Raw genomic sequence first — 21,394 nt, 5'->3', positions numbered from 1 at the left:
TAAGATGCATGAAGTTGGCTTTGGAGAAATTGTTTAACATGGTTTCCTTAATGGGCGGTGGGGGCAGAATGTGGATATGTAGGGTAATTAGCTTATGGTCAGATCGGACCAATGAGGCGTTGACTTCAGGTGTGGAACAATGGTCACTCAGGACAAACTAAACACAGTAACCAACAGAAATTACCACAAAGTGAGCTAAATGCTACTCATTGCCAGAAGTCTCAGCCTCCAAATGCACACACTTGAGGCACTTCTCAGTATGGAGAATATTGATATCTGTGCAGTAACAGAAACCTAGTTCAAGTCTCCAGAGAGCAAACCAGCACTACCAGGATACTACTCATTCCATACCTTCCAGCATCAGAACCTGGATCATAGCACATAGGATGGGGATGTATCCATATTCATCAAGGATACCTACACCTCTCTCTACATGCTCTCTACAGGATATGTACCCATAGAATGTTGCACAGCAATGTTCTTCCCACTCCACAGGGGTGGGGCCACAAAAGACCCTTGGCATTCATGCTCTATGAGCCTGATGAGTCTGATCTACAAGGCAATGGAGCCAATCATAATGGAAGTCAATAATAAAGACATTGGGAACCTTCACACAGTTGAGCACACCCAGTTTGGCTTCGTCAAATGCAGATCACGCCTCCTGAACTGGGTGGATTTCTTTGAGACAGTTACCCAGGCTACAGATGATTGAAATGAGCTCCACACAGCCTACCTATACCTCGCTAAGGCCTTTGACACCATTCCCCAGTCAGGCATCATAGATGAACTCACCAACCTGGGCATGAATCCACACATCACAAGATGGATTGCAAACTGGCTGACAGATAGATCCCACAAATTAAGAGTTGCTAGCTACATGTCAGACTCTACACCAGTAACAACTGGTGTCCCCCAGGGTTCAGTCCTGGGGTCCCTCCTGTTTTGTATAGACGTCTCAAAAGTACATGCCAACACAGGAGGGTTGTGGTTGACTACGTTTGCTGGGAACTGTAAAGTGTTTGCCATAATAGATTCCCCGGATGACACAAATATTCTCCAGAAGGGACTCTATGAGACAGATGTGTGGTATCAGAATCATGGCCTCAAGCTCAATGTGGAAGATTGCATAGTAACCCCTTTTGGTGAAAACAAAGTACCCACAAACTACCACATAGGTGTTACCCCCTTAAAACTGACAAGGTAATAAGGGATCTGGGGACACAAGTAGATAGTCATCTTTCCTTTGACAACGATGTTGCCAAAGTGATTGGGAAATCTTATGTGGCCCATCTAATCAACAAAGGGTTTGCATCAGGATCAAAAGAGGTAGTGGTGGCCCTCTACTCTTAAGTCATCAGACCCATCATTGAGTACAATGCACCATTTTGGATGTACTCGACTAAGCATATCCAGCAGCTGTAGAGACCACAGAGGTACCTCACCAAGAGGATTACTGGCCTCAAACAGTTGTGTTATGCAACACAACTGGTAAAACTAAATCTGTTCTCCGTTGCATCACTACTCAGAGGCACACTATGCCTAACATACAGAGCCATGTCTAACACATAACTGTTGAACATGCTCCATCTATGGATAACAAAATTGAGTCACACTACACACTCCAGGGATATGAACCTTATCACAACAATGAATACAACATGCTGGTGGGATAGAGTACCATCCCAGACACTTGCCTTACTGTGGAACAGAGTCTCAATGTGCATCAGACAGAGCCCCTCGCTGACACTCTTCAATAGGAACCTTGATGAGTGGATGGGAAACAGACAATTCACGCCAGGCATCACATCAGCAGCCCCACTAGAAAGGGGCTTAGGGTGCTAACTATTAGAACTAGGGCTTAGGAGACTACCCAATGGGATGGTGAAAGCTGCACAACTTGCCTAGGCTAATATATGCCTTCATGAAGATAGTCTACTACATACCTATGAACCTATGTGACAGGTATATGTCTACAGATGGTAGATGTGTACTTCATTGTGTAGTCATGTTGTACAGCAGGCACATGGACCACACACACTGTAATGATTACAGATACTGGTGGCTGTTATGTACAGTGGGTGAGATGTGCACCTCATGTCTTTTTTGCCATTGGGATGTGTGCTGGGTGGGACAGTCCTGGATGGCTCCCTGTCATGGTCACCCTCTTACACACATCTCTGCCCATCCATCTTTGGCTTATCATACTGTGTTCCCCCTACATATATATAGGTACATAGGTAGGTAATAGGCTATCTGCCTGAAGGCATATATTAGTATGGCCAGAGTGTGCAGCTATCACCACACATGGGGTTAGTTCCCTCAGCCTCTGTGTAGTAGAGCTGATGAAGTGATCCATGGTGTGACAGTTCAGTTTCACATACACTCATCAAGGCTCCTCTGGAAGAGTGTCAGTGAGGGACTCAGCTTAATGTAGGTTGGGAGCCTGTTCCAAAGCAAGGGAAGTCTGTGAGTTAGTAATGTATCCCTCCAACATGTTCTATTTATTGTTGTGATGATGATATCCCTTGAGCATGTGGCACAGTGAGCTTGGGCTTACTTCAGATAGCGCATGTACATCAGTTCTGCATTGGACATGGACCTGTCTGCTGGGCAGAGATTGCCTGAGGAGACAGTATGCAACAGAGTACAGATTGAGTTAAATTCAGTCTTGTTGCATGGGGCAACTGTTTGAGGCCAGTAATCCTCTTGTTGAGGTACTTCAGTGGTCTTTCCAGCTGCTGAAGGTGCCTAGTCAGATTTATCGCAAGTGTGTGTGATACTCTCTGATGGGTCTGATGACTGATGTGTAGAGGGAACCTCCTTTGACCTACATGCAAAGACCTTGGCAATTTGTGGGAACACATAGCATAATTTTCTAAATATTTTGTGAATGCGTTTCTGGAAGTAGAGATGACTATCCACATGTGTCCATAGATCCCTTATTACTACCTCCATATTTAGGGTGTTGGCACCTATGTGGTATTTGTATGACTGTAGCTTGAGGCCATAATTTTGACACCACATCTGTCTGACTGAGACCCTTTTTAAGGATGTCTCTGTTGTCCCAAACATTGATTATGACAACCTTTTTGCAGTCATCCACAAACTTTGCTAACCATAGCCCTCGTGTGTTTGACTGTATTTCTGAAAAGTATACACCAGACAGGAGGGATCCCAGGACTGAGCCATGGGGGGCAGCAGTTGCTACCAGCTTACAGTCCAACAGGGAGACCACAATTCTTACCTTGTGGGATCTATCTGTGCCCCAGTTGGCAATCCATCAGATGACATACGTGTTTATGCACAGGTTGCTGATTTTGTGGATACGACATGTGTGTGGGATGTTGGAAAAGGGCTTTTCAAGGTCTATGTAGGCTGTATGTAGCTTATTTAATTGATGTATGTCATGGGTGACTGCCTTGAAAACTGTCTAGCAGGTTTAGGAACCACGATCTGCCCCTAACCAAACCAAAATGGGTAGGGTTGGGTGTTTGTAGGCTCCCAATAGCTCTGTTTATGAGTTCCATAATGATGGACTCCATGGCCTTGCAGATCAGGCTTATTAGGCTTATAAGACAATCATACCCATGGTCTGTTGTGCACCAACACTTGTGGAGTGTGCCAAACGTTGCTGTAACCCATTCAACAGTTTTATATCCTGTACAGAGAGTGAGTCTCAACAGATTGTTCAGGTGCAGGGTCTGTTTGTTTTGGAGTTTACATATGACACAGCCAGGGAAACCATGTCATCCCATAGACACCATGTTTTTAGGTTTGGATAGAGCTATTTAACCATTGTATATGTGATTTCTGGGTTTTCACAATCTCCAGGTATGGTAATGGGCCCTTTTGTCAGTGGGGGGGGGGGGTAAATATCTATGAACCTGTCTGACAAGATGTTGGCAATGTCAGTCATGTACATGTATTCCTTTACACTTTGCACTGACTCAGAACATATATGAGTTTACATTGATATTTATGACATAGCGAAAGAAAGCTTCATGGTTCTCTATGGACTCTTTGGCAATATTTTTGCCAGAACATGGCTTGGATAATGTTAGGAGTGCTCATTGTTTCTTGATGATACTGACTGGAGATTTATTGATCTTCTTTGGATTTTCAGTTTCTTTGAAAAACTTAAGTACTTGTATTACAGTTTGATTATGACAGGGGTCCAATATATTATATGGGTCTGTTTTCATATCACTGTGTGCGCAAGGCAGGACTGGTGAATAAGTGACAAGTGTCTGGAGTAAGAACTGCCAGATATGTGTGGCCCGCTTCTGTACTTAGACATGGCCTAAGTGTGTGAGCATGCCCTGTATGACCTTTCAGTATGTTGCTGACTGAAATTTGCTAAATTTAAGTGTGTGAGCATGCCCACTATGGGCATATATACTATATTTGTGTGAAAAATCAAGTTGGTTTTTACTTCAAGGCTCACCTTTGTGTTCTACATCGACAGGAAGCATGCTGTGCCTGCAGGGCTTCCATGAGTCAATTTGCATAGACTTATCAACATTTCTACATACAGGGGGGACAGCTATTATTTGTACATTTCTACCCTGGGGGACACACCTGATTGTTACTGTGGGTGTACATAGGATGAGGGGTACACCTGACACTTATACACATTTGCTAGGCCTGCACTGCTATATCAGGTACTCCATTTCATTCTGTACAGTTGCCTATCATACTGGCTTGAGGCATACCACCATACTACAGACCTTTGCTTCCAATTACACGCATATTAGTTTGTGACTTCATAGCCTACCCAACCCACTTCACACTGCCTGGCCTGCTGTTATCTGTCTGCATATGCCTGGGGGGAGGTTACTCATATGCCTCTTCAGAGGGCATGATACAGCATTTGTTTGTGTTTGCAATTTGTATACAGTTGTCCTGCTGGCTGTGACTGTTAGGTATGTGACCCCCCCCCAACAGGTATGTGTAAGTGACTTAAGTTGTGTCTGTGCCAGTAAAATGCTGTGATGGCTTAGTGGCTCAGTACTATGACTATAGTGCACAGTATCCTGGGTTCGAGCCCTGTCACTGCTTTTTATTTTCCTGCTGGGCAGACCTGACTGGTTAAGGAACAGTAAAGCAGGTGTGAGCGTGTTTATCCGACTTTGCTCGACTTTGCCCGACTTTGTCCAACATTGCCCAACATTGCCTGACGTTGCCCGACGTTGCGCTGGTTAATGCGGTGCGCAGCTACATGCAATTGTATTTAAATATGCTCGATACTGGTAAAATGTACTTAGCAGTGCTTTATATTGCTTAAAATAGGGCATTCATGCCTCAGGTGGTGCTGCAGGGCTGCCTATGTCAGATGCACATAGTACACTCCCTATATATGTTTGAAAACAGGTAGTGTCAAGTTAGGCATCCCTTTTACTGTATGTGCAAGTCAGAGAAATGTGTCATTTCCAGGGTTCCTACTGAGTCAGTGTAAGTGCTATGCATTGCCTCTTTGCCAAGGCCAGGGCATACTGGGCACGCCTCCTTCTGCCCACTGGGGCAGGTTCAGGTTGTTCCTCCTCCGAGTCACGCTGTGCCTGTGCAGGCCTTGGCAATGGTGGGGGCTGTTTGGCCCTGCCCCATGTTGTTCCTGCTGCAGCTGTTTCTGCAGGATCATATTGTGTAGCATGGCACATACCATAACAATTTGGGTACATGTAGTTGGTGAGTACTGCAAGGCTCCACCAGATGTGTCCAGGCACCGGAACCATGACTTGAGCATCCCAAACACATGCTCAATTATGTTTCTTGTTTGTGCGTGTGTCTCATTATGGAGTTCTTGTTTAGATGTGTGTGCGTTTCTGATGGGTGCCATCAGTCATGGCTCCAGTGCGTATCCAGCATCCCCCACTAGGTGACCATCAGGGATGTCCCCATTGCCAAATCTGTGGTACAGCTGCGTCAGATGCCAGATGTGGGAATCGTGATAGCTTCCAGGGCAGCCAGCACACACATTCATTATTATGCCCAGAGCATCGTACACGACCTGGCAGGTGATGGAGGGGAAGCCCTTGCGGTTGATGTAGACCCTACCCCGCTCAACTGGTGGTGCTTTGATGCATATGTGCGTGCAGTCTATTGCACCCACTACCTCAGGGTATTCTGCTATTTGGTGGAAAAGATGCATATTGCTGGCCAATGCCTCACAGGAATTGGGGAAATATACGTGGTCACCAACATGTGCTGACATGGCATCCAGGAACTGGTGGAGTACCCTGGATGCTGATGCCTGTGAAATCCCCATCATATCACCACTTGGTCTCTGGAAGGTACCTGTAGCTAGTATTCTTATGCCAACACATACCTTGGTATCCACTGGGATGGGTTCCCCTCTGTTGGTTCTGTGTGTGAGGCGTGGCCGGCACAGCTCAACAATTTGCTGCAGGAGGTCTCTGTCCACCCTATAGCGCTCCACTATCTCCAGCTCATATAGCCCCTGGTAGGTTACCCTGGGTCTGTACACTCGTCTTCATTTCCTCACTAAGAGTTGCTCAGCAGCATTCACAACATCACCACCCTCAGCACCTTGCACATGTTGGTTTATGATAGCAAGAGCAGCACCTAACATTTTGTCTGACTTAAAATTTTTAAGCTTTCCCTCTTTGTATACTGCAGTGTTGCAGAGTTCTTGGGAAAAAAACAGGGGGGATGGTGTTTGCAGAGTTTAAAGTGCTGGGCTGGGCTAGTCTGCTGTCTGTGTAATTGGTGGATTCTCATATATTTCACCTGGCAGCTCTGCTAGTTCTCCTTGGTTAACTTCCTACTACTTCTTTTCCTTTCTTTTCCCTTTCTGTTTCCGCTTGGAGCAGCGCCGCGCAAACACGCACACACGAGTGCACACGTGTGCACACGAGTGCACACGCTGTGTGCATGTTTGCAAGAAATTTCTGATATTTTAACAGTGTGCACCTTTGGTTTCAAGTTTTCAAATAGGACAACTGTAGGCATGCCTCTTGCAATCCTGAGCAACTCAGGGCAAACACAAGCCACTGTGCTCCAATTAGCTTACAGCCTTTCTGACATACCCCCTCATGATGTCACCTATATTGTACTCAACTACTCACCTACTCCTACGCTTACACTCTTGGGATATGGCTCACATGCTGGTGAAAACTGGGATTCACTATCCTTATACTCATTTGCATAGGATTGTCCACTAATGCATGGTTACATCTCTCACACTGAGCTTCCCCCACTTAGCAACCACTACTCAGTGGCTATGTTGTCTTCAGCCTGCCATTCACCTGCATGGCAGGATAAGCTTTTTAGTGAAAATGCCTATTTTTGGCTATTTTTAAATCATTTTCTTGTTTTTTAAAGTGCCACACGTTTGCGCAGTGCTGCGCTATGCTTAAACATTGGAAAAAAAAGCTAGATTTTAATAATTTTAAACATTTATAAATGCCAATGGCCTTATATCTGGTCATTGGCATGCTTCCTCAACTATATGCATCCTTTATTTGGAGCTGTCATAGCTCCGTTTAGCTATTTGCAGAGCGGTACTCCGTTACCAATGGAGTACATTTCTACAGATAACACTAATCTTCCATGGACAGGTTAGTGTTTCCTGGATTACAAATTTACCTCATTTGCATAGCTTTCAGCAGCAAATGAGGTAATTTGCATACCATGATGCTGTCCGTGCAAGAGTAGCTTTAGCAGCTCTCGTGCACGCCTCTGCCGGCTGTACCTGGATTGTACGATAGACATATTGCTGCCGTGAGCTCCTACACTCTTCTTGCACTCCATGCAAGCTTTCGTAAATCCGGCCCATGCAATTTGTTCACTTAAAATGTTATAAGTAGTTACAAAATAACCTTTTTTTCTTTTGACTATCCATATTATTTATCTTTTCAATCTTAATCCTTGGGGGATATTACTATACATTGCAGGGAGTATTTGTAACTTTATACACCTTATCCAGAAACAGTAATGTATCACTACCACATATTTATGTATGTCGTATCAGATTCATGATTTATACCGCTCATATTACATTTTTTCCATAACTTTTTGAGAAGCTTCCAAAAACCACTCTTTTGTCCTAACCTTGATTTATAAACATTTTAACACCCTCATTTATTTCCTCCGCAAAAGATGAAACCACTATCACAAAGTTTACTAATACGTAAAGATTTTCCATATGGAAGAGAAGAGATAAGATGGGGCAGATGGCAACTTCTGCATTGCAACCATTACCCCCATCCACAAATTTTCTGTGAATAGTAGTTTGTATTTTCCCATTACTAAGGCCTAATAATTTCAAATCTAAAAAAAGACACACTTACCCCCATCTGCAAAGCGCCAAATTTAATATTAAATCTGTTATTTTGTAAATCATCTGCAAAATGTTGAACTTAATCCTGTCCCCCCGACAAACAAATATTAAGTCGTCTATATAACAAAATTAGTCAACTGCATATTTCTTAACAAAATTATGTTGATATAGGTATTCAAAATCAGGAAATCATCTGATGTAGCACAACTAATATCTAAAATATATCATCCAGGTCAAATGAGGTTGTATAACCCTCGTATACTGTTCTAATTAGACCTATTATAGAGTACATCTCCCTTTTTGGATGTAACGATTTCCTATTTCCTTATATTAAGCAACTGGAAAGGCCCTAGAGGTTTCTAACCTGGAAGATTGGTAGTCTAAAACCCCTGAGCTACCAGGAAAGGCTTGAAGCTCTTTTGCTTCACTTTGTATCTTACAGGCTCTTACAAGAAGGTCTGTGCTTTGCATTCCATACCATTAAGGACACTGCCCTTCTCAAGCTCCTGCAGGTTCATGTAATGGACATAAAAGCTAAAAAATATCTTAACCTTATTTTCTGTCATTCTGTTTTATTCACTTTAAACCCTGAAACTGAGGTGGCTGTATAACTGTTGAAGGTAAACTGATCATATTTTACCATATTGGTGAATGACTCAACAATCCACAGTAAGGGCAGCTAATTGGCCCTCTGATTTATTCCTGGAATAGTAGGGTAGTAGGTACTGAATACTGTGCACTCCATACTTACTTTACATTGCTTTTGTAATCTGTGCCATCTATCCAGTGCCAGTCTCCTTCTTTTACATGGTCACTAAGCCCAATCCAATAGCGGTTGTTGTTTGTTATGGATTTTATAAAATCCTGCATAGAAAAATGTAGAAGTCATTACTAATAACTCTTCTATACTTTATCTCTATTACAGAAAAGATAAATAAACATCTATACAAGCAAAAGCACATTTTCCAAAATTAAATATTAGATTCTTTATCCTACAATGCATTCATGCTCCCTCCCCTGTCCAGCTCTGCCTTGGGGAAGCTAACTACTGTTGCTTTTATATCTTCTGTTTTATAAAAATCCTTTTCCTCTGTTTTCTAAGCTCATCTTTTTGGCCAGTTGCATGTCGATTACATTTAGGGGCAGATTCCAAAAGAGTTGCTCTCTGTGTAAGTGACTTACTTTGGTGTATGTCTTATCTATAAATAGGCTGACACCAGAGGTCAGAGGTCAGATTCCAGAAGAGATACTGTCTGTGTAAGTTGTTTTGCTCTGGTATAATACACCATAATAAGTCACTGACACTGAGAAGAAGTCTTTTGGAAATGGTCCCTTAATTTCTACTTATCTTTGTTAATTTTACATTTAATTACTTTTTATATAGTTGCTATAACCAGGAGCATTTATTTGAATGTTGTACTCTTGTTTTGACCTTTGATAATATTGCTTTTATTTACAGAATGTGCACTTATTTACTGTATATCTGTCATAATCACCAAGATTGATGTTCATTTTTTTTATTCATGTATTTCATTTAATAATGTTGCTTATTTATTTAATTGTATTTGTTTACCAGGGTAGTGCACTGATCTCAATGGACCCTTTGCAGGTACAGCCTGAGTGAATAGGATCACATAAGAAATGAACAAAACATATTTACAGATACAGGATAGAGTATAACACCCACATATTTACAGATGCAAAAATATACTACAACATTTAGTTCAAGAAGCCATTTCCATCCATGAAAAACATGGATGGAAAAATGGAATTTTGCTTAACAGAGCTTTTAGGATAAGATGTAGCCATAATGACTGAGATTTCTTATTGTATTGTACTGTAATAGCAAGACCAGAAAGGGTAATTTTGGAGTAGTCCACCAACTTGGACTGCAAGCAATAAATAAATAAATAAATAAACAAATAAATAAAGTCTTCCAGAAGAAAATGGCAGACAAACACTAGATATTTATGCTTCAACTTCACTGTCTGTTGGTATAATACAGATTGTAAATAGCATGTCCTAATGTATCACTTCAAAGCTGCAACTGGTTGCACTGTGATCAATGCTCTACTTGGAAAGCAAAAATGTAAACAAGCAAGCAAACAAACAAATAAGTAAATAAAACAAAATAAAATAAGAAACATCTGTTCCATTTCATAAACAGGAAATTCTGCAAAAGGTGAAACAGTAACATATTCTGGATATATTAAAGCATTTCCCTGTTCTACCTAGAACCTCATACCTGGATCATAAAAAAAAAATCACCTGACATATATGACATCTCAGACCAGGAAATGATGTCACAAGCACCCTACTCTAAGACTGCTGCAGGGAGTCATGGACTGGCCAGTGTTTTCATAGATAAGATTTAATGGAGACAATCTGCCTGATGATGGCCAAATGCTGCATACTGTGATAGCTGACAGCTATGTGAGATTGCACAGTTCTTAGGGTTGTGGAATATACTCTTCCCTGGGGATTGTACGTTCTCAAAGTTGGAATAAATAATTAGCAGAGGAGCATGGGGTTGCAGAGAGGGATTGCCACCATGCAAAAACACTGTATTGAAACTTGCAAGGTCTGAGTAATAATCTCAGAACATGTGGAGAACCATGACAAAGTTTATTTGTCGACATTAGCATGTTGACTTTAGTAACAGTGATGTTTTATATAGATTTGGTGATTGCCACTATATATGTGTGTATACACACACACACACACACACACACACACACACACACACACACACACACACACACACACACACACACACACATATATGCACATGCTTGTGTATGCATGTGGTGCATGGGTGTATGTTACTGCAAGCATAGTAATATATAGTGCCTTTAAATATTTGATAATGATGTCATGTGGCATTGTCTTGTTTGGGCAATTGCTACAATCTTGCTACATGGTATGGTTGCTTGGCTGCATACTTACCAGCTCCTATGTGTTATATTGGTGCTTTCTGAACCCACAAGTAAACAGTAATATGGAAACTTCAAAGTCTATTACTTTATGGTCAAAGAAGTGGTCTGTATTTGAATATCATAGGTTCATAGGTTCATAGGTTCATACTAGGCTATCTACCCTGGGGCAATTATAAGCCTAACCTGATTTTGTTTGGCTTATGCCACCCCTTGATTTGAGTATACTGTGCCCTTTTTAAGGTTTAGTTTGCTGTGCCTCTGTCTAATAGTGACACAGAAGTAATCCCCGGGACAAACCTACAATCCCCTATCCACTCATCAAGATTCTTCTTGAAGAGATTCAGTGAGGTGCTCTGCCTAACATGAATTGGAATTCTGTTCCAGAGCGAAGGGAGCCTCTGGGTTATGAATCTGTCCCTCCAGCAAGTTCTATTTATTTCAGTGCTGAGGTTTAAGTCCCTCGAGCGTGTGGCTCTAAGGGATTTAGATTTACTGAGGTGGAGCATGTCCATTAATTCTGGATTGGACATAGCTTTATATGTCAGGCATAGATCGCCTCGAAGTAGGCGGTATGCAACTGAGTAGAGCTGGAGTTTTTTTAACTGAGCAGCATATGGCATCCGTTTGAGTCCCTTGATCCTCTTGGTGAGGTACTTTTGGGGTCTTTCTAATTGCTGCAGGTGTCGGGTAAGGTACATCCCAAAAGGGGCATTGTATTCTATGATGGGCCTGATGAGGGATGAATAAAGGGGCACGATTACCTCTCTTGATCTAGATGTGAATCCTTTCATGATGAGGTGGGCTATGTAAAAGGTCTTTCTAACCACTTTGGCAATGTGGTTGTCAAAGGAGAGATTGCTATCAACTTGGGTCCCCAGATCCCTAATTACATTCTCTGTACTTAATGGGTTACCGCCTATGTGGTAATTTGTGGGCACATTGTTCTTGCCAAAGGGTATGACTATACACTTTTTGGCATTTTGCTTTAGACCATGGCTCTGGCACCAGTTATCCGTCTCTGTGAGACCTTTTTGAAGGATGTTTGTGTCAGCTGGAGAGTTTATTATGGCGCCTAGTTTGCAGTCGTCTGCGAACTTGGTGAGCCATAGTCCTCCCACATTGGCCTGTACCTTGGAAAAGTATATACCGAACAAGAGCGGTCCCAGGACAGAACCTTGTGGGACGCCACTTGTGACCGGTTTCGAGTCTGACATGGCTCCAGCAACTCTCACTCTGTGGGTTCTGTCTTTGAGCCAGTTTGCGACCCATCTTGTGACATAGGGATTTATATTTAAGCTGGATAGCTTATCTATGATGCCCGAGTGGGGTATTGTGTCAAATGCCTTTGCTCGGTCCAGATAGGCTGTGTGGACTACCTTCCCTTCATCTATGGCTTTGGTGACTGTTTCAAAGAAGTCAACCAGGTTCAAAAGGCAGGATCTGCCCTTGACGAAGCCGAACTGGGTAGGATCTAGTGTCTGTAGGTCCCCAATGTCTTTGTTTATGAGCTCCATGATGATCCTCTCCATAACCTTGCAGACTAAGCTAGTCAGGCTTATGGGGCGATAGTTTCCAGGGTCCGTGGAGGCTCCACCTTTGTGGAGTGGGACCACTGTTTCTGTACGCCATTCTGTGGGCACATATCCTGTAGTGAGGCTGAGATTGTACAGCTGTTTTATTTGAGGGATTAGTTCTTCTTGGAGTTCATGTAGGATGCAACCCGGGACGCCATCTGGTCCCATGGAAGCAGTGTTTTTTGCTTTGGAGAGGGCAGCCTTCACCTGAGCATCAGTGATGTTTGGGAGGCAGCCCTCTGCCGGGATAGATACTTGCTCTTTTTTTGGGGGGAGGGGGTGGAGAAGTTTGCACTGAACCTGTCTGCCAGGATATTGGCGATGTCTGTGGGTTCAGTGTATTTTTTGTCATTTAGAATCAACTCAGAACAAGTCTGGGAGTTGCATCCCAGTTTACTAACATAACTGAAAAAAGCCTTATGATTGTCTTTAGTGTCCTGAGCAATTTTTCTCTCGAAGCTGGCCTTGGAGGATTTTATGAGGGATCATAATTTTTTGCTAGTACTGATCAGGGATGCCTTCCCTATTAGGGATTTTGCTCTATCATGTAGTATCTTCCTCCTTCTGTTGTACAGTTTATTTATGGCTGGGGTCCACCAGACTGGACACCTGCCTTTGGATGTTTGGGTTTTGGTTTTGTTTGGGATAGCATGATCCATGCATTCCTGGAGATGTCCATAGAATGCGTTTATATAGGATTCTGCAGTTTGGGCCGTAGTTTCCACTGGCCCTGGGGCCTTGAAGGATTCCACTTCAGTTTTGAGAAGTGAGAAGTTCGCTTTTGAGAAGTTTTTCACTGTGGTTTTCTGGGCTGGGGGTGGGGTCGGGATGTGGGCATCCAGTGAAATTAATTTATGGTCTGATCTTACCAATGAGGGATATACTTCAGGTGTGGAGGATAGCGTCCCCATGTTGGTAATGGTCAGGTCTAGTATGTTATCCCCTCTTGTGGGAGTGGTGACTAGTTGTTCCATAGCATTTGAGTTTATAATTTCCAGGAACTTTTGGGCTAAGGTGCTGGGGCTTGAGTAGTGCTCCCAGTCTATGTTTGGGTAGTTGAAGTCGCCCAATATAATGGTGTTTGGAGAGATCTTCATGTTCTCCAATGTTTTCAGGAAAGCCGAGTGGGATTCCTGACTTTGAGAGGGTGGTCTGTAGGATGCTATAAACTGAAAAGCAGTCTTGCCCACTGTTAGTTGCACATGGATGGTCTCCGATACTTCGTGCAATGCCACTAACCTGGAGGTGTGGATATCCTTGATAAATATGGACACTCCCCCTCCTTTTGTGGTTCGGTCCAGGTTTTGGGGCCAAAAAGCATGATATGAGGTATAACCTGGTAGTGCTGGGGTGCTCTCTGGAGCCTTGAACCAGGTTTCTGTCACTGCACAGATATCGATGTTCTCCATACTGAGGAGAGCTTCGAGTGCATGCATCTTGAGGTTAAGACTTCTGACGTTTAGCAGCATTACCCTTAGTTTCTTGTTTCTTGTGCTGTCTGTGGAGGTGGGTTTGACTTTTAAGCCTTGCCTAAAAAAGGCACTATGGGGGTGGCAAGAGCCTTTGCCAATATCCGAAAGCCCAGTGGTGACAGGTGCAAGCCGTCCCTAGCAAAGCAATGTGGCTTGTCGAGCATGTCATCCCAGGCTGACAGACACTGGATCCCCTTAGAATGACACCAAAATTTTAGCCAATTGTTAAAATCGATCATGTTGTCTTTGTACTGTGGCATCATTCTAGGTGAGGGTAAGATGCTGCTCAAGGTCAGGGTCATACCGGCCTGGGCTACATGATCAGAGAGCTCCTCTATGTCTGTTTTCATGTATTCCAGGGAGGTACGTCTCAGGTCATTCACACCAGCATATACAATGACTGAGCCATATTTGTATTTGCTTTGGAGTGACCTGAGTGCTTGCGTTATGTGGCGGATCCTAGCACCCGGCAGGCAGCTCACTGTGACCTTCTCTTTATTCAGCCTGGTGAGCGGGACGTCAGTGTGTCTGACAATAGAGTCACCTATTACAAGAGTATCAGGTGTGTTATTCAGCCTTAAAGGCTGTGGCTGCTTGGCACACTGACTTTGTGGGCTATGTGTTGTGCGTGTTTTGTTTTGGGGTAGCGTTTGCTTGGATGTCTGCTTTGGAGGTCTCTGTTGCTTAGGTAGATTTTTATTTAGAGCCTCCGAGTATGTTTTTGTGTATTTATGTGTTTGGTTCGCTGATGTGGTGGGACTATGTGATACTGGAATTGTGTTGTGTGAGGTTGCCTTTTCCTCCTGACTGGTTTCACCAGTTTTGAGATGAGAGAGCTCAGCCTCCAGTTTGGCTATATGGTTGCATCTCTCACATATATCTGAACCTGTTCGGAGGAGGAGAGGGTTGTCCATGTACATGAGACAGTTGTAACATTGCCTCAAAATTCCCAGATTCACCAGCTGGACTGGAGAGGAAACCATTGACTGACCTTTGAACATGCTAGTGTAATATAGGGAAACTGAATTAAGACAGACCAACAGGGGACAAGGTAGTCGTAAAGAGTATAAGAGTAAGTAGTGCTTATGGTTTAATAGTGCTAACTTGTAAGATTATTTATTTGGACCAGTGAAGGGCCTTAGAATGAGAATATGGTGTTTAAATTGAGAGCTAGAGCAGTTCTAAGGGAAAAAGTGAAGAGCAGACTTTGTGGAGCCAGGAATAGTTTAAACCCAATTAGGTGGCACTGCCCGTTGTTGCGCTATGCACAAAAACGCGCAAAAGAGGGATATAAGAGAGGAAGATCAAGGAGTTAGGAATTGACCCAAAATGGCCAATAAAACTACAGTTTCAAATCAGTAACCACTCCCACAGGGGCAGGCAGGCTGCTCAATGTTTATCACTGCCACTGATGAACAGAGAGACTTCCCTTTAGCCCAAGCAAAAAATGGCCTCCAAGAAACTTACAAACAGTTCAGAACAGCAAGCCTGTAACTGAACTTTTTTAAATCTCAGAAAAGTGGGAAAAAAGCAAGATTTTTTGTTTTTTTGTTTTTTCAGAGATAGCAGAGGTTCACAAGTATCAACAAGTTATAACAGTGCAGTAAATGACCCCACACTTGAGTGCTAGGCCAGAGACAGATAAAATGCAAGTTTTGAGAAAAAAACGATTTTAAAAATAACTGCAAACAGGAAATTCAGTAAACAGCTCTAGGTTGTGCTCTAAATACAGTTACTAATGCAGAAATCAAGTTTAACAAGCCAGAAAATGCTCAAAGTAGGCGGCTATGCAGAAAAACTTAGCAAATAATCTGAAGAAAAATATTTAAAATCTCAAAAGTGGCTCCTTTCTTCTCTCAGCGTTTTCTCCTCTTGGTGGGTGCTTCACCAACAGCCAACAAGTCTGAAAAGATGCCAAAACCATGAGGCAATCGAGATTTAAGAGAGGAAGATCAAGGAGTTAGGAATTGACCCAAAATGGCCAATAAAACTACAGTTTCAAGTCAGTAACCACTCCCACAGGGGCAGGCAGGCTGCTCAATGTTTACCACTGCCACTGATGAACAGAGAGACTTCCCTTTAGCCCAAGCAAAAAATGGCCTCCAAGAATCTTACAAACAGTTCAGAACAGCAAGCCTGTAACTGAACTTTTTTAAATCTCAGAAAAGTGGGAAAAAAGCAAGATTTTTTTTTTTTTTTTTTTCAGAGATAGCAGAGGTTCACAAGTATCAACAAGTTATAACAGTGCAGTAAATGACCCCACACTTGAGTGCTAGGCCAGAGACAGATAAAATGCAAGTTTTGAGAAAAAACGATTTTAAAAATAACTGCAAACAGGAAATTCAGTAAACAGCTCTAGGTTGTGCTCTAAATACATTTACTAATGCAGAAATCAAGTTTAACAAGCCAGAAAATGCTCAAAGTAGGCGGCTATGCAGAAAAACTTAGCAAATAATCTGAAGAAAAATACTTAAAATCTCAAAAGTGGCTCCTTTCTTCTCTCAGCATTTTCTCCTCTTGGTGGGTGCTTCACCAACAGCCAACAAGTCTGAAAAGATGCCAAAACCACGAGGCAATCGGGATTTAAGAGAGGAAGATCAAGGAGTTAGGAATTGACCCAAAATGGCCAATAAAACTACAGTTTCAAGTCAGTAACCACTCCCACAGGGGCAGGCAGGCTGCTCAATGTTTACCACTGCCACTGATGAACAGAGAGACTTCCCTTTAGCCCAAGCAAAAAATGGCCTCCAAGAATCTTACAAACAGTTCAGAACAGCAAGCCTGTAACTTGAACTTTTTTAAATCTCAGAAAAGTGGGAAAAAAGCAAGATTTTTTTGTTTTTTCAGAGATAGCAGAGGTTCACAAGTATCAACAAGTTATAACAGTGCAGTAAATGACCCCACACTTGAGTGCTAGGCCAGAGACAGATAAAATGCAAGTCTGGAGAAAAAAACGATTTTAAAAATAACTGCAAACAGGAAATTCAGTAAACAGCTCTAGGTTGTGCTCTAAATACAGTTACTAATGCAGAAATCAAGTTTAACAAGCCAGAAATTGCTCAAGGTAGGCAGCTATGCAGAAAAACGTAGCAAATAATCTGAAGAAAAATACTTAAAATCTCAAAAGTGGCTCCTTTCTTCTCTCAGCGTTTTCTCCTCTTGGTGGGTGCTTCATCAACAGCCAAGTCTGAAAAGACACCAAAACCACGAGGCAATCGGGATTTAAGAGAGGAAGATCAAGGAGTTAGGAATTGACCCAAAATGGCCAATAAAACTACAGTTTCAAGTCAGTAACCACTCCCACATTGACCTGCTGTTGGACTTTTGCTCAATCACCTTGTGATATTTATTTATTTTTATTTTATTTTACATTTGTTGACTGGGCTAGTCTAGCTGGATACATGTCCTTTTTCAGTAGAGGCCCAGGGAGATAAGCTCCAAAGTTACGTAAAATTTACATAAAAACAGTAGTTAAAAATACAATACATAAAACAAGTCTACAATAGTTAAAAGTTCAATACTTAAAAAGCATATTTCTATGAATTACTACACATGAGAGGATTAACAATATTTGGATAGAGAAAAGATATAAAAATGAGACTTATGTTTAAGAAATAAGTATAGAGGCAAAGGAAAGTTTAGAATTGGCACAAGTGTAGGAGAATACAATCATCAACAAGGGTTCAGAGTTATTGAGACATATGGGGTAGAAAGAAGAAAGAGAATGAAGGAAATCGATGAAAGAAGAAAGAACAAACAAAGCACTAGCTAGTGTACAGGTGACTTCTGAGGAGTTTAGTTACAAAGAGGTCATAGCAGGGAAGATAGGGGTAGAGCAGGGAGAAGAAAAAGGGGGATGAACTATGGTTCAGTCTGGTTTCAAACAGGGACAGAGCCAGAGTAGTTGCTAATGTTCTTTTAGGTGTTTCTTGAAGATAGATGTTGATGAGTGAGATGTGAGTGTAATAGGAAGGTTATTCCAGATTTTGCCCACAATATTGGTAAATAGTGAGTCCCCCACTTTATTGTTAGATTTGATATTAGAAATTAGTAGCTTGTTTGCAGAGCGAAGTGTTGAAATATTTTTATATGGGGTGATTAGGTTAGTGAGGATTGGGGTGTTATTTGGGTGATGAAGAATTTTTTGTGTGATCACAAGTTGATTATACAGTAGTTGGTTTTGTAGCTCTGACCATCCTAGTTGTTTCAGGTTGTAGCAGTGGTGGGTTCTGAAAGGGTTCCCTGTGGCAAATCTGGCTATGTTGTTATAGCTAGTTTCCAGTTTGTTTCTGTTGTATTTTGATAGGTTGGTGTATATAGCAGAAGCATAGAAAAGGGTAGAAATGAGGTGAGTTTGGGCAATAGAGGTTCTCGCTAGTGGTGTGAGGTAGGGTCTGGGTCTATACAGGGAGCCTAGTTTTTTATTAACAGTTTGGATGGTGTTATTGATATGGTCGTTGTAGCTGAGTTTATTATCTATGGTTATGCCCAGGGGACGTGCGTTAGTATCTGGGGTAATAGTAGTTCCATCATTAGAGGTAATTGTAAAGTTGATTTCTGGTGATTTTTGGGTGGGAGGGAAAAGCAATAATTTGGTTTTTTTTGGATTTAGGAGGAGGCAATGGTGGGTAAACCATGTTTCTACAGTATTAAATACTGTTTGAGTCAAGGTCTGAAGAGAGGTTGATGACTTAGCTGTACAGATTAAAGTTGAGTCATCAGCGTATTGTATGCAGGTGGCTTTAGGAAAAATAGTGTTGAGATTATTAGTAAAAATGGAGAATAAAAGAGGGCCTAGAATAGAGCCTTGAGGGACTCCAATGTTTACGGGAATAGGTGAGGAGAGATTGTTGTCCCAGAGTACTGCTTGTTGTCTATTTTCTAGATAGAATGTAAGCCAACATATTGCTTGTGGGTCAAGAAATTGGGCTTTTAGCTCACTGATTAGTAAGTTGTGGTTAACCATATCAAAGGCTTTTGATAGGTCAATGAATAGTGCAGAAGATAGGGAGTTGTTATTTTGATTCCTGTTTATACAGTCAGTGAAGGTTAGCAAGGTGGTAGTTGTGCTATGAAAGGGTCTGAAGCCATGCTGGCAGTTGGCCAGTAGATTATTTTGGAGCAGATGTTGAAGTAGTTGGTGGTGAATACATTTTTCCATTATTTTGGCCAGTAGGGAGAGTAGTGCAATTGGTTGGAAATTAGAGATATCAGTGGATTTGCCTCCTTTATGTAATGGGATAATGTGAGAGACTTTCCATATGGATGGGATGTTACTTTCTGTGATTGTTCTGTTAATAAGGATGGATTTTGGGTATGCAATGACTTTGGCTGCTATTTGGAGGTATTCAGGTGGTAAGTGGTCTGCAGAAGGGGTACAGAGTTTGAGCTTTTGAAGAAGTTTGCAGATATAGGATGTTGGTACGGGTTGTATATGGAAGGAGGGCACTGGGCTGCTAGTGTTTTGGAAAGGGTTGGGGGGTGTGGGAGGTAGTGTCTTTGCAAGGGTTATAATAGTTTCTATGAAGTAATTGTTGAAGGCATCAGCTATTAGTAGAGGATTATTGTTGGGAATAGAAGATGGGGCTGGAGTTTTGGTATGTCCTGGTTGGAGAAGTTTATTAATGCCTGACCAGAACTTTTGAGGGTTTTTTGGGTGAGATTGTTGAAGGTGGTGATACAAGTTTTTTTTGTCTAGGATAATGTCTTTTTTAGTTGCATTTCTTAGTTGTTTATATAGTAGCTGGTCTGTAGAGCTCTTAGTGGCTCTCCATTTGGCCCATATTCTGTTCCTAAGGAATATTTTTTCCTTGGTTTGTTTTGTGAGCCATGGGGCTGGTTTGCTCCTAACTCGGGAAGAGCGCAGGGGGGCGTGGAGATCTAGGATTTCTAGGAATTTAGTATTAAAGTAGGAAACAGCTTCATCTAGTTTGAGTAGTTTCAGTGGTGACCAGTCACAGGCCTTAAGTTTACTTTGAAAGCTTTCTGCTTTAAAGTGCTTATTTGAGCGATATGATTTAAAAGTATTATTTTTAGGACTATGAGGCTTTTGCTTTGTTATATAGGTTAGAACATGGTCACTAATGTCATCTGGTAGTGTTCCTGTTGTATAGGTTCCAGGATGACTGTTTATAAGGATCCAGTCAAGGATGGTTTCTTTATTATTAGGTTTATGAATTCTAGTGGGGGAGTTTATTATTTGAGAGAAGCCATGAAGATTAATATGGGTGGTAGGATTGGGGGAGTTACAAGTAGTCCAGTCGATGTTAAAATCTCCAAGTACAATTGTTTCTTGGGGTAGAATGGTGGAAAGACTATTAAGAATGTTTTCAAGAGTGTTAATGTTGTTTCCTGGAGGAATATAGGTACAAATAATATAAATGGATTTAGATTTATTAAGTTGGAGTTTGATGGACAGGGTTTCTGCATTGTTGATAGAGGGTGGTAACACATTTTAGTTATATACAGTACTTAACAACTGTTGATGTCATCTAATAATTATGCCTATACATTGCTGCCAGAATGTGGACTCTTTTCCTTCCCATTCCCCTTTTTCCCTCCCTTGTCATGGTTTTATTGATATTATAAATATATATTAGAAACAATGGCATCATAATAATAATAATAACTGTGATGCTGCCAGCCCAGCTATCTTGAATATTGTAAATAATCATATGTCATTTGTAAATATTAATATGATTCATATGCTTGTCTTACAAATGTAAGATAACTATATGATATGTGTGTATTAAACTACTAGTGCAGAAGTGTGTGTTGAACTGTGTGTTATGTACTGAGCTTCAAGAATGTAACCACAGTGTACCCTACTGGAAAAGAACAAAAATGTATATAAACTATATACCTGTGCAAATGTATGTTTTAATAGTAGATGTGGGAACATACAGAGTTAACTTGCAAACCATCAAGAAAATAAGTTGAAATTGTTTTACGATTGTGTTATCTCTCAGTTTCAGCAAGAAGACAGGGTGTCTAGAGCTAGAAGTTTTTCTATTATCTTGAAACAGAAATAATTACTAGGTTTAGAATTTAAAAGTGTTTAATAGTTTTACGACTTCCAGTTCTGAGCAAACATCTGAGAGATATGTACTTCTC

General features: G+C 41.6%; 1 protein-coding gene across 2 annotated transcripts in view; it reads right to left on the bottom strand.

Annotated features, from left to right (window-relative positions):
* LOC122812352 (hepatic lectin-like) overlaps nucleotides 1-21,394 on the bottom strand; it is a 274,176-nt gene that overhangs the window by 121,440 nt on the left and 131,342 nt on the right. For both annotated transcript variants that reach the window (XM_044084776.1, XM_044084775.1), the window contains one exon: nucleotides 9,051-9,163. In XM_044084776.1, coding sequence (XP_043940711.1) covers nucleotides 9,051-9,163 — 113 coding nt within the window. The remainder of the gene's footprint in view (nucleotides 1-9,050; nucleotides 9,164-21,394) is intronic.

Source organism: Protopterus annectens, chromosome 9.part0 (assembly GCF_019279795.1).
Source record: "Protopterus annectens isolate FY-2018-M chromosome 9.part0, PAN1.0, whole genome shotgun sequence".
NCBI classification, from domain to species: Eukaryota; Metazoa; Chordata; order Ceratodontiformes; family Protopteridae; genus Protopterus; species Protopterus annectens.
Note: the sequence above shows the minus strand (reverse complement) of the source record. Positions and strands in the feature narration are given on the sequence as shown.